Source organism: Limanda limanda, chromosome 6 (assembly GCF_963576545.1).
Source record: "Limanda limanda chromosome 6, fLimLim1.1, whole genome shotgun sequence".
Lineage (NCBI taxonomy): Eukaryota > Metazoa > Chordata > Actinopteri > Pleuronectiformes > Pleuronectidae > Limanda > Limanda limanda.
The window spans coordinates 17,619,925-17,632,557 of NC_083641.1; the positions used below are offsets into that span (position 1 = coordinate 17,619,925).

At 41.9% G+C, this 12,633-nt stretch overlaps 1 protein-coding gene across 1 annotated transcript in view; it reads left to right on the forward strand.

The window, feature by feature from the left end:
* dock10 (dedicator of cytokinesis 10) overlaps positions 1-12,633 on the forward strand; it is a 61,585-nt gene that overhangs the window by 37,162 nt on the left and 11,790 nt on the right. The window contains exons 11-37 of the mRNA XM_061072480.1: positions 113-268; positions 558-806; positions 903-1,025; positions 1,560-1,765; positions 1,865-1,944; positions 2,596-2,783; positions 2,907-2,972; positions 3,118-3,210; positions 3,341-3,464; positions 3,594-3,715; positions 3,854-3,937; positions 5,693-5,785; positions 6,003-6,121; positions 6,429-6,498; positions 7,598-7,711; positions 7,927-7,995; positions 8,085-8,231; positions 8,678-8,761; positions 8,861-8,957; positions 9,105-9,137; positions 9,384-9,562; positions 10,428-10,544; positions 11,015-11,132; positions 11,258-11,367; positions 11,647-11,761; positions 12,079-12,145; positions 12,512-12,559. Of these exons, the coding sequence (XP_060928463.1) occupies positions 113-268; positions 558-806; positions 903-1,025; positions 1,560-1,765; positions 1,865-1,944; positions 2,596-2,783; positions 2,907-2,972; positions 3,118-3,210; positions 3,341-3,464; positions 3,594-3,715; positions 3,854-3,937; positions 5,693-5,785; positions 6,003-6,121; positions 6,429-6,498; positions 7,598-7,711; positions 7,927-7,995; positions 8,085-8,231; positions 8,678-8,761; positions 8,861-8,957; positions 9,105-9,137; positions 9,384-9,562; positions 10,428-10,544; positions 11,015-11,132; positions 11,258-11,367; positions 11,647-11,761; positions 12,079-12,145; positions 12,512-12,559 (3,071 nt within the window). The remainder of the gene's footprint in view (positions 1-112; positions 269-557; positions 807-902; positions 1,026-1,559; positions 1,766-1,864; positions 1,945-2,595; positions 2,784-2,906; positions 2,973-3,117; positions 3,211-3,340; positions 3,465-3,593; positions 3,716-3,853; positions 3,938-5,692; positions 5,786-6,002; positions 6,122-6,428; positions 6,499-7,597; positions 7,712-7,926; positions 7,996-8,084; positions 8,232-8,677; positions 8,762-8,860; positions 8,958-9,104; positions 9,138-9,383; positions 9,563-10,427; positions 10,545-11,014; positions 11,133-11,257; positions 11,368-11,646; positions 11,762-12,078; positions 12,146-12,511; positions 12,560-12,633) is intronic.

Sequence of the window (12,633 nt, forward strand, 5' to 3'; positions counted from 1 at the left end):
CTTTGTGATTTTATTATTCAGTTTATACTCCACATTTAAGCAGCTCTCCTTGATTACAATCAGTCGTTTTTGGTTCTATCCAAGTATCCAACTGTCCTTTTACCAACCACAGGTTCTGAGGAGCCCACGGACTGAACATCCCTCCGAAAACACGTCGGTGCGTCCATTTGATGAGAAGCTGGGAAGAAGGTTCATGATAACCTGCAGATCACTGAACCTCATGCTGCAGAGCTGCGTCAACGAGACTGAAACTGGACCGGTCACTAATGTGAGGAATAGAAGCACGCGCTCACTTATATAAGCCTGCTTCAATGTTTCTCATACTTTAAAATGCATCCATCCATTATCTTTACTGCTTATCGTTTATGAGGGTGACAGGGGAGCTGAGGCTATTAAGAAATAATCGTTCTTTATTTCCTTTATACTTAATACATTTTCATTTCCATGTAAGACACAACAGCCCTAGTAATAATTGTAAATTAATGAAAGGAGCTATTTTGCAGAGTGAATCCAAAGTTAATGTACAGAAACTGACTGAGCTGAATCTCTTGCACTAGATCGAGCCCTTCTTCGTATCCCTGGCTCTGCTGGATGTGCGAGAAGGGAGGAAGGTGTCGGCGGACTTCCACGTAGACCTCAACCACGAGGCGGTGCGTCAGATGGTCGGAGGCTGCAGCAACGGGACGGGCAGTCCGGTGATTGGGCCCGTAGGTCAGGAAAATGGCCTCTGCTCTCCTGCCGAGAAGAAGCCAGGAGACTGTCACCTCAGCCTGGACCTGGACCACTGGCTTTGTTTTCCAAATCAGGTACAAGCTTGTTATGAGTCCTAGGAGGAATACTGACCACTCTGCATTCCACATGCCCAATGACCGTAATCTGCTTTTCCAATGCTGTCAATGCAGGCCATCTTCTCAGTGACCAACCCCCACACAGACATAGTGATGGTGGCAAGAGTGGAAAAGGTGCTGATGGGAAATATTGCTTGCGGGGCGGAACCTTACATCAAGAACACAGACTCCAGCAAGGTCAGAAAGTCGTTTCTCTTCATCAGTTGGTCACACAGACAGATTTGCTTTAATATCTGCTTCCTCAACATCATCACATTTCCTCCGAATTTATTTTCTGCCAACAATGAGCTAAACCTTTTATTTTGCCTTATTTCTTGGAGTAAGCTGGGAAAAAATGGCTCTTGAGCTTCTCAGGACGTTTATTTGTCAGGAAAGTGTCTTAATCTAGTCATGCAATTTAATATTTGACATTTACAAAATGGTTTTCCTGTAAGACCAGAGTTTATCTTCATCACAGAGTGCCAGTCAGGAAATAAATTAGTTTTTTCCGAGACCCCATCCAAGCCATTTCCTGGCTTCCCCGCTGGCAGCGCTCCACGTTGTCCATGTTTAAGACGGCTGAGTGAATCTCCAGATATTCAACCTGCTTCCAAACAACCACTGCTCTATGCCGTCTTTCTGTGGCGATCAGTGAGAATTAAGGTCACATTCCATTGTATTAAAAATATCAACATTTCCGTGTCTCTCTTTCTCTTCCTGTGTCTTGTACAGACTGTTCAGAAGATTTTGAGGTCCAACAAACAGTTTTGCACTAAACTGGGGAAGTACCGCATGCCGTTTGCCTGGTCTGTCAGGTCAGTGTTCAAGGACAACCACGGGGCCCTGGACCGAGAGTCTCGTTTCTCACCTCTCTTCAAACAGGAGAGCAACAAGATTTCCTCAGACGACCTGATGAAGCTGGTGGCCGAGTACAGGAGGTAAAGCGCCAGTAAAGACGGTCACATACTGAAGACCTCCTCCAGACAAGATGATTCCAGATTTCTAACAATGTGGTTCTTATCTTTGTCTGTGTACAGAGCAGAGAAGACCAGCAAACTGCAGACCATCCCTGGGACTGTGGATATCTTAGTGGACTACGTTCCAATGGAGCATCCTAGTAAGTTCAATACTCCTAATCCATGTTCACATTGTGCTTTATATCTACCATCTATTTCTTGTCCACTCCTCTACTGTGTCATTTGTTTTTTTATGTTTTGGCTGATATGAGATTGTCAGATGTTTGCTGACCTGCACCAATATGAAAACGTTGATTACGCACAATGAACAATGCAGAAAAGATGCATTTATGTTCATAACATATTTTGATTGTTTTCTTATTTTAAGTTCTCTATTTGGTAGTATTTGTGTTTTCTTTTTGTTCACAGATATTTGTAACTTTTTGCTTGGCTTGTGGTAAAAGTGACTTGCAGTAATTGAGCCGTGGTCCGGCTGACAAACGCTGAAGCTGCACCATAGCTGCTTCTTCTTTAACAATACACATGCCAATGGTGAAGCTGAAAAGATGAATGGCTCTGGAGATATTGGAGCCAGACAGACAGAGAGAGATTCCTGGAAATATCAGATAGATAAAGTTTATGGTTAAACTGTAACATACCAAGCCTCAGTTACCTCTCTATCTCATATGGATTCGATAAAGACATTTCAGGAATCACTGCCAAAGTTTTTATATATCCACTGATATATCAGTATTGGATATCGGTGTTGGCATCAGGCTCTGTTTTAAACCCTTCCTTCTCTTTGCCTTCAGACTGTGTGACATCCTCCTATGTGCCGGTGAAGCCCTTTGAGGAGCTGATCAAACACCAGCCGACGGTGGAGGTGGAGGAGTTTGTCCAGGACACCACCAAGTACACGCAGCCACACCGGGTCTACAGAAACCACATCTACGTCTACCCCAAACACCTCAAATACGACAGCCAGAAAAGCTTTGCCAAGGTACAACACAGCTTACAGTATACCTTGTGTATTTTTGAACACACTTCATGTTCTATTATTGCTGGGTAATATCTATTTTTTGTAAGGCCAGTTTTTAATGGAACAATGGTTCTATGTTCACAGGCTCGTAACCTCGCAGTCTACGTCGAGTTCCGCAGCTCAGACGAAGAAGTTGCCAAACCTTTAAAGGTAGAAAGTTGTCCAAAACATGCTGATGGGACGTTCATTGTTTTTTTATGAGACTCCATTTTCTCCACTTCAAGCTCTTGATATCGTGGGAACCTGGCCCGAGCATGACTTTGTTGTTTCCCCTTTTCCGTCGCTGTAATTGCAGTGCATCTACGGCAAGCCCGGAGGTCCAGTCTTCACCACAGCAGCCTGCTCCACAGTCCTGCATCACTCGCAGAGCCCCGACTTCTATGACGAGGTGAGGACAGCTTTCTGCAATAAAAAAGGGACGAGTATCAGGAATCCACCCATGAAGACTGTTAGTAGCTGGAGGTGGATTCATCATCGCTGTCCATCATATGAGCCATTATTTGCTAATGTGTCCCCAGGTGAAGATTGAACTTCCGACCCAACTTCATGAAAAGCACCATCTTCTTTTCTCTTTCTACCACGTCACGTGTGACATCAATGCTAAGACTAATGTCAAGAGGAAAGAGGCCCTGGAGACCCCAGGTGAGATGCTGGAAAATCCCCAGACAGAATTTCACGGAACATTTATAATATTTCCAGGTTTCGTTCTTTTTGGTCTTTTCCACAAATTCTGTGATTTTTCATTTTTGTACGCGTGTGTTTGTTTTTCAGTCGGGTACTCTTGGCTGCCTCTCCTCAGAGAAGGCCGTTTGTCATCTCAGGAGTTCAGCATCCCCGTCTCCTGTAACCTGCCACCTGGATACCTCGCCATCAAGGAGGCCAGCAACACCAAGGTGAGAGGGCCGGGAGTACAAGGAATAGAAATACAAAATACTGTTGAATAATACAATCATTTCGGAGAGATGGGGGATGTAGAGCATCATAGAATCTGATAAATTCAGCTGTTGACCTGCTGTCTTCTCTTCTAACAGAATGGAGCGGATGTGAAATGGGTCGATGGAGGAAAAGCTATTTACAAAGTGTCCACCAACGTCGTCTCCACAGTTTACACTCAGGTGAGAACGTCGTCTGAGTTTTCTTGTCTTTTTCTCGCCTACATGTCTGTGTTGGATCGGTGATATGTCCAAGGTGCAGTAGACTCCGCCTCTTTGCCCCTACATGCTTGTATAGATAGAGCTCCAAAAAGTAGTGTAGAAAATGGATGGTTGGATGTTTACTAAGCACCAAATGCATATGCCATGTCAGTGCCTTAGCTTTAAAACAGAATATAACCCAACCTATTGTCTATTATCTGCTTTTGAAATTCTCTAACATTTGAGCTTAGGTCTGCTGCGACGGTTTCATCTTTTAAAAGCTTTTAATTCCTGTGAGGTTTAAAAAACTGCCTCGCCCTGCCTTTGCTTTTATTTGTATCTTATTTATTTTTATTCCACTTAATTCACTATTTATATATAGCTATATCATTTTTTAATATCCTCTTATTGTATATGTTCATCTCATATGTGTAGTAATGTCATGTTTTTGCTGTGTATCTTAGCTTTTTGTCTTGAAGCAAACTGAGTCTATGGTGTTCATAGGATGAAATTTGCATTTTTGTATAAAAACAATTTGAGCTCAAAATGCTCAGAGCTCATTAGTGCAGACTTGTAATTATTTCTTATGTAGATCGACATATGAAACAAGGAAACTGCTTCTGTTTACGGTTTGCTGCTACAGGATGTTTGAAACAAATCTCTTGATTGGCTGGTGGGTTGTTAATTGCATTAGCCCACAGTCAGATTAATTTCACTTGCATTGCTTTATAAATGAGAAATTAAATCAATTCATTCATGGTGCACATTTAGGAGCATCACATGTTGTGCAAATGCTTAACAACAAGAAACCATTAACCCATTGAAATAAATGATTAAAGATGCATGTAAAAAAAATGGAATGTGTACACAGCACATAATACCAATGAGCAATACATTTTATTAATTACAAATTTTCAAATAGGGCCAAATATAATGACATGTTTACATTTTTTCTTAAATCCACTGTGGGGTTTTCTGTTGTAACAAACCCACCACTTCTACAGCAAGATAAAAAATACACATTGGGTAGAGACCCCCAGCTGTACATATATACAGTATATCCAATTTATCCCTGATACAAACGCTACCATCTTGCCCATTTGGAACCAGACTCCGTGCAGTAGTGATCTGACGATTGAGCCGATAGACATGCTCGACCAATCAAGAGTCAATATCTGCTTTCAATCATGACGTTTCACCCTGCTTTAGCATCAAATAACTCAAAATCAAACGTACTGAAAACAACGAGCACTTGAACATGCACCAGTGTGATAAGAACTACCAAAAATGACATAAAACCATCATTGACAAAAGTGTATTTGATGTCTACTTTGACTTTTTTTATTTCTGTCCATGTCCCATTCGCAAACAAGGAGGAGGCAGGGTTTATGACATGTACTGCAGCCAGCCACCAGAGGGCGATCATGGCAATTTGGCTTCACCTTTGGGGAGCCGCCATGTCGTCCACCTTTATACACAGTCTATGGCACAGACTCTATTGTGCAGTGTTTCTTCAAGTATGGAAAAACTACAGTGCTCTTGCCAGAGTCGTACACTTGTTGCTTTGTTCTTGAAAACCATTTCAGCTGTTTGCGATCAGGATGATACTGAAACATCCATTAAACGATTTATATTTTAAATATCGTGAGCTGCTGATTACTTAAAGCAGAACCAGTCCACTAAGTATTATTACAGATGCTCAGCAGTGAGTTTGATGGATTCTTGTCTCTGTGCCAGGACCCCCACCTGAACCGATTCTTCCAGCAGTGCCAGAAGAGAGAGCTGGACCTCTCAGTACCTCCTACCTCCAACTTCCTCAACTGCCTGAAGGTCAGAGAAAATGAGCTGCATCCTCTCAGTTCTGCTTTTATTGGGTTTGAGATGTAAACCAGGACCTACTGAAGGCTGCTTCATGTCTAATCACAGCACCTGAATGTCCTTTTGTTTTCTGCCTCCTTATAATTAATGTTTGTATTTGATTTCTTTTCGCCCATCTCATCTTCCAACATATCAACCTCTTACGCTTCTTTTTCCACCCTCCCCCCAGGGTCTCCTCAGCATGGAGAGGATCCCAGTGATCATCCGTTTTCTGCCAGTGCTCTTCAACCAGCTGTTCAAGGTTCTGACTCAGAATGACAACGACGAGGTCACCACTGCCACCACCAGGTAGGAAGCGGTACTGCGGTGTGTGCAACAGAATGCATTGACAGAAGGGGTTTGGAGTTCAGTGGATTTGATGAAGCACAACACAAGGGAAGCACACAGTGTATGAAATCCAAGTTTAAAACGCATCGCCTCTTTTTATTGTTCCAATGAGGCTTTTTATGATTTTATTTTGTGGTTAATCCAGTATCAAAAAAATATAAGAATATTTTTAGCCAGCTATTGAAGAAAAAGTGTCTTACAGATGTTTTTCTTTATTTAGGAGTCAAAGTTGTTAGAAATAAAACTTGTTATTGTCGTGTCTCTGCAGAGTGCTGATCCACATAGTTGCAAAGTGCCATGAAGAAAACCTGGATCACTATCTGCACTCCTTTATCAAGGTATATCAATTTCAAAAGTGGTGTTCTTGCAGTAATCCTTGCAATTAGTTGTGCGTGTGTGTGCATGTGTGTGTGTGTTTTTGTTATTTTCCATGTAGGAATGGGATAGCTGAAAATACAATTTGATTTAAATAAGGCCTTTGTGTGTCTGTATTTGTGTGTGTATTCTGGCCAGCAGGAGCGTGGTTAGGGCCACGTGCCCAAATCAGTGTGCAAACATACACAACCACACACACACACACAACAGAAGGAAGAAGAGGAGAAAAACGAATAAGAAGGGTGATTGAGCAGGAGGCAAACTGGGACATTGGGCAGGCTCAATCAGTTTGTTTAGGGCTGTAAATCAGAACGAGAGTTAGAGAAGAGAGCAGAAGAAAGCATGAGACCTGTTTCGTGTTGGCCGCAGTGAAGGAAAACCACTGCGGCAGAGACGAATGCTGGGAGGTAGAGGGCTAATGGAGCTAGGGTTACCATGGTAACAGATTGGCAGGATGTGCAGTCTAGTGCAGTCCAATTTAAACTGCTGAGTGTGTGTGTATGCGCACATTCATTCATCACACATGTTTTACATTTGAGAGGAATATTTCATTCGCCTTGTTTCAGGTCATTGTGTGAGTGTTTTTGTTCATCTACGGTATTTATGAGTATCTGGACTAGTACGTGTATACAGAGCTGAAGACGGCATCAATCAAGAAATAATGAATGAATCAATCAATAAAATAATCAGCAGGTTTGGGTAAACTTGTAATTTGCTCCCAAAATCCAAGAATATACACTTTACTGTAATAAAATGGGGACAGTTGGGTTTCTCTATTATTTTTCTTGACCTTACTATGTTAAGTGTCCTGAGATATCAATGTATGGTGTGATTTGGCACTGCACAAATAAAATTCAATATAAATTGATGTAAGATGTATTTTAAGAAAAAGGGAATACAGTGCAAAATATAAAACTAGAGATATAAAAAATATACTATACTATTCTACTATATACAGTCTATTTACAGTCCATACGTACATAATTAAAATAATTGTACGTTTTATACCATTCATACAGTATATTTCCTCATCTGTAACAGCTTACTTCTCTCTGTGTGCAGTATGTGTTCAAGTCAGAGGCTTATGGCTTCAGGACCGTCCACGAGGAGCTGGCTAAGGGGATGACCTTTGACCTGAAGAGCAATGAGCAGGCAGCAGTCAGGAATGTCCTTAAGGTTCGTCTTTAACCTTCGATCTTCTCCATCCCCTTTGTCTCAAATGGATCCCCAGATCTTCCCTAAAAGGAATTTATAAATGTTTATTTCGCTACTGAGAAGAAGAAACAACTCTACCAAACAAAATATTGTGTTACTCGCCTTGTTTTCATGCTGGAGCAGTGAGATAAATATTGGAACAAAAATGATCTTGCTTTGATCTCTCCTGGTTTCAGTTCTCCTGGTTCTTCTTTGAGCTGATTGTCAAGTCCATGGCCCAACAGTTGGATTCTGACAAGTTAAAGGTAAGGTTCTCAGTTCAGTGTTGTTACTTTGCTTTTGTGTAATCGGACCAGGGATTAAGTGAATCAATGTCTTCTGCTGATTCCCTTAGCTTCCCAGACCTCAGCGTTTCCCCTCCACCTACCTGAGCCGTGTGGACACGCTGGTGGAGACGGTGTCCGAACACATCTTCTGGAAAAACAAAGACCTGCCAGAAGAGACACGCAGCGCCAACCTAGCTGTGGCTGCTTTTGTCAAGGTAGGAGGACAAACTATATTTTTGTTCCTGATTCAAATGTTAACACTAAAAACACAATATATAAAAGGTCTTAGTTAAAATGTGTTGGAATGACTAGTTGTTCCCAACAATGTTCAACCCAGAGAAATATCAAGTTTTATTCAAGGTACTGGATTTTTAATTTTGGTCGCTTTTTAATTGCGTCATATAGGCTTTATTCGTCTCTGCTGTAACTTCCAGAGGAAACAACGTGTGCAAATTTATATATTACACCTTTAAAGGAAAATTCAACATTGTGGGAGCCTGTTTAGTTTGAGTAAATAGAGTTTAAATGCTTCGACGGATCAATACAAACTGTCTAACATTCTGAAAATGAAAATTGCTTCGATTTGGAGTTGTTACCTATTGATTTCTCCATCTATGCTAAATCATCTCTCGCTCTTGTTAACGTCCGTCTCTCTTTGCAGCGATGCTTCACTCTGATGGACAGAGGCTTCACTTTCAAACTGATTAGCAACTACGTCAACATGATCACTGCTACTGACAGCAAGGTAAAACAGAACATGCCTGTTTAAACTGTAGTCTGGGTCGAATAAAGTGCGTCACACGAATATTGTTAAATAAATTATACGCCCTCCTGTGTTTGTCAGGTTTTGTGTGAGCTGAAATTTGAATTCTTGAGAGACGTGTGTAACCACGAGCACTACATCCCTCTCAGCCTCCCGTTACCCTCGGCCCGCATCGCAGGTGAGCGCCCGAGTCGTCGTCCTCCTGTTGGGTCGACACGGCTGTTGATGTGATAACTCATACATCAACGCTCTCATTTGTCTATTAACACTCCGTCTCTCCATCTTTCTCTGTCTGTCATTCTCTCCGACTGTGTGTCCATGTCAGACCATGCATCCCCCGAGCCACAAAGCACTCATGGTAAATATGTTCAAACATTCCTCTGTCACATTGTGTGTGTGGGCCGCAGTGTGAACGCCCTGAGCTGCATGAAGATATTGGCATTCATGGAAATCTGGCTCGTCACATTATTCGCTGACTGTCGCCAGATTTTTGTTTAGAAACGGATTAATTAACTCCCCCGATGGAAAGCAAATATTGGCACGTTAAATCCCACGCATGGATTTTCCATTAAACACGCGAGTCTTCTTCCCTGTGTCTCCTCAGTGTCGGTGCCCGAGTACAACCTGACCGGAGAGTTCTGCAGGAAGCACTTCCTCACCGGCCTGCTGCTGCGGGAACTGGGCCTGGCGCTCCAGGACGAGCAGGACCTCAGACACTTAGCCTTGGCCACCCTGAAGACTCTAATGGCCAAACACTCCCTGGACGCACGCTATGCCACCAAGGTAGACAGGACCTGTGTTTATATGGGGTGGGGGGAGTACGAGGGGGACTAAAAGGCATGAACGTCAAGTCGTGAGCTCGCAGGAATTCTTCCAATGTGACTCATGCAAACACAAACACACACGCGGACATGTGATTGTTCGTAGCAGCTGGGAGCAACCGCGTCTCGGTGAATGCTGGGAAGTGTCTGGATCACATGGAGGCAGTAATCTGTCTTCTGTTAAACGCTTCCAAATACTGCCAACCACAACACAACAGTAGCCTTGTAGTCAGGACTTAGGTCTGGTTGAGTCCGGACCAAATGTGTGGAGTGAAACTGAAAGGTCAGACTGGGAAATGTGGATGAGGATTAATGAAGACCACATGTTTTCTTGGCAGGATATATTCTATATTATGTAACTGCACAGATTGTTTCTATCTATGATATTTATAATCTATAGAGATATATGCAAACAATCAAATAATGCATACAAATATGCAACACAAATAAACCAGTATTCTCCCCACAGATTGTAAGAGCAGTTTTATTTTGTAATATTATGTGTTGCGGTGTGCATTATATCGAGCCTCGATTACAGTTATTTCATAATGGTTTGATAAAGTCATCTTAGGAATTATTGCCAATTTAAAAAATATATATATATCTACCATTATATCGGTATTGGAAACCTTTTGCTCCCTGATGTTGGTATGGGCCCCCAAAAATCTATGGTGTTCTGGTTTGTGGATGTGGGCTTGAATAACCAGCTTGTTAATCAAATGAAAATGATATGTTAGGGTGTTACAAAAATAATATCACGTACTATAGAGTCTGCTTAAATGTTTATAACCAACTAATGTGACGCCTGTTGAATCGACTTCTTGCAGGAGAAGCAGGCGAGAATCGCGTCCCTCTACCTGCCTCTGTATGGCCTGATCCTGGACAACATGCCTCGATTCTTCCTCAGGGACCTTTTCCCCATCTACTTCACTTCTAGTGACCAAGTAAGAGAAGTGATGGAAGATGACATGGATGTTTGTTCTAGGTGAACCTGTACATATTCCTGCTTGGGTTTTAAGTTTCAATAACGTTGCCTTTCAACATAAGTTTGGCCTCATTCCTATTATTCATGGTTACCTACTAAAAGCGCAAATATTTAAGTCAGGGTGATTCTTCTAAATGTTGTAGTGGAATTAAGGACACTAACACAAACTTTAACCATGTGATTTTTTACCATATACTTTACATAACTTTAGAGTTTGTCCTCTTTCATTTCCACCACAACCTTTGTAGGTTTACTTTCACTGTAAAATAACTAAACACCTAAATTTAAGGGATAATTTCAGTTAAATTAAATTAATAAACTTTTGTTGGTAGCCCCCTTGGATGCTGTATAAAGTTTTAAAAACAAAATAAGAGTCAGGTTGAATATATTTATTTAAATTTAAATTAGTCCTCTCTTCTGCCACACCAGGGCTCTCGAGATGACCTCAGTGTCGGAGGGGTAGTGGCCGGAGGGGTGATTCCAGTCACTCGCCATGGCAACTCTGTGGACGCCTCCTTTTCCAAAGAAGTACTTAACTCCATCACAGGTAACGGTTACGGATGTGTGATACATGTGGTTTGTAGGGGTGTTTCTGTACTGTCTATATAAAAACGTGTGAATGAGGACAAGACATTGATGCTGACACCCTCCCTCCCTTCCACCTTCAACCAGCCTTTTCATCCTTGGCAGTTGCCATGGGTAACCAGGCCGACTCTCGGGGATCTCTGATCAGTGTGGACTCCAGTGACAGGAACAGTGAGAAGATGGACGGTTGTGAGAAGGTGAGCGAAGGAAAGAGTAAAGAAAACAAAAAACACACTCTCACCTTCTGTCTTTTAAATTCTCACTCTGGCGGAGGAGGAGCAAGCAGATCTGTCAAAATAACTTATACATACATTGTATTCTACCTTTTATGTGATTGATATGTATTTATTGTATGTCTTCAATATGAGTCGAAATGTCTGGAATAAAATTTTGGCAGGAAATAAATAAAAAATGTCAATGGTAGCTTCATCCAGAAACAGCTACAGTAAATCTGTGATTGCACTTCCTGTCCTCAGTTTGCTCGCCCTCAGTCCCTGATTGGCTTCGGCTCTCGCTGTGACAAGCTGGACCAGGCGGAGACACGCAGCCTGCTCATGTGCTTCTTACACATCATGAAAACCATATCTGAGGGTAAGACATTACAAATGTCCTTAAAAAAAAGATTTTCACACTCAAACATCATAGTTTAGTGTCTACACTTGTCAAAATGTATTTAAAAATGCCTTCTTATGAATTATAATATGATCATACTATTATTACTACAATATTATATATTTTGTTTTATTAATATTACAAATCAAACTTATTTGACAGTTACACCCAGGTCTGTTTCAGTCACATCAGCACCAACTCCGAATGAAAATGCTAAAATAACACTGCAGTGATGAGCTACCCCCCACCCCCCCTCTACAAATCTCTGTGTGATGTTTTTTGTTGCTTGTTTCCAGATGTGCTGGTGTCCTACTGGCACCGAGCCATTCACCAGGAGATCTCAGACTTCTTTAACATCCTGGAGTAAGTGCTCCTCTCTTTTTCCTCTTTGTCGAGTATAAACACAGCTCCTGTGCGGCTGAAAACACTTAGACGGCAATGGGGGACGAGCAAGTGAGGAGAGAAGAAAAGGGGGATGTAGCCAGAGGGGGAGCAGATGAAAGTAGTGACACAGCAAGAGGGAGAGGGAAGAATAACAGACTGTAATTCCAACGAGAGTTTCCTATCCACCAAACAGTAAATTAACTGTCTCTTTCCTGTTTCCGTCGGCATGTTGAACTGGGACAACTCATTTTGATCACATGCATTCAATTTACCCCGTGTTCTTAACACGACATAAAAACAAGACACTTCCACTTAAAACATTTTTTTGCATTTCCTTTTCCTCAGGCTGTGTCTTCAGCACTTCAGGTTCCTCGGAAAACGCCACATAGCGAGGTACGTGCCTGCTCCGTATCGCTTGGGTCGACAAGAAGATGGACCAGCTCTCATTCACATGCATATGCTTATTA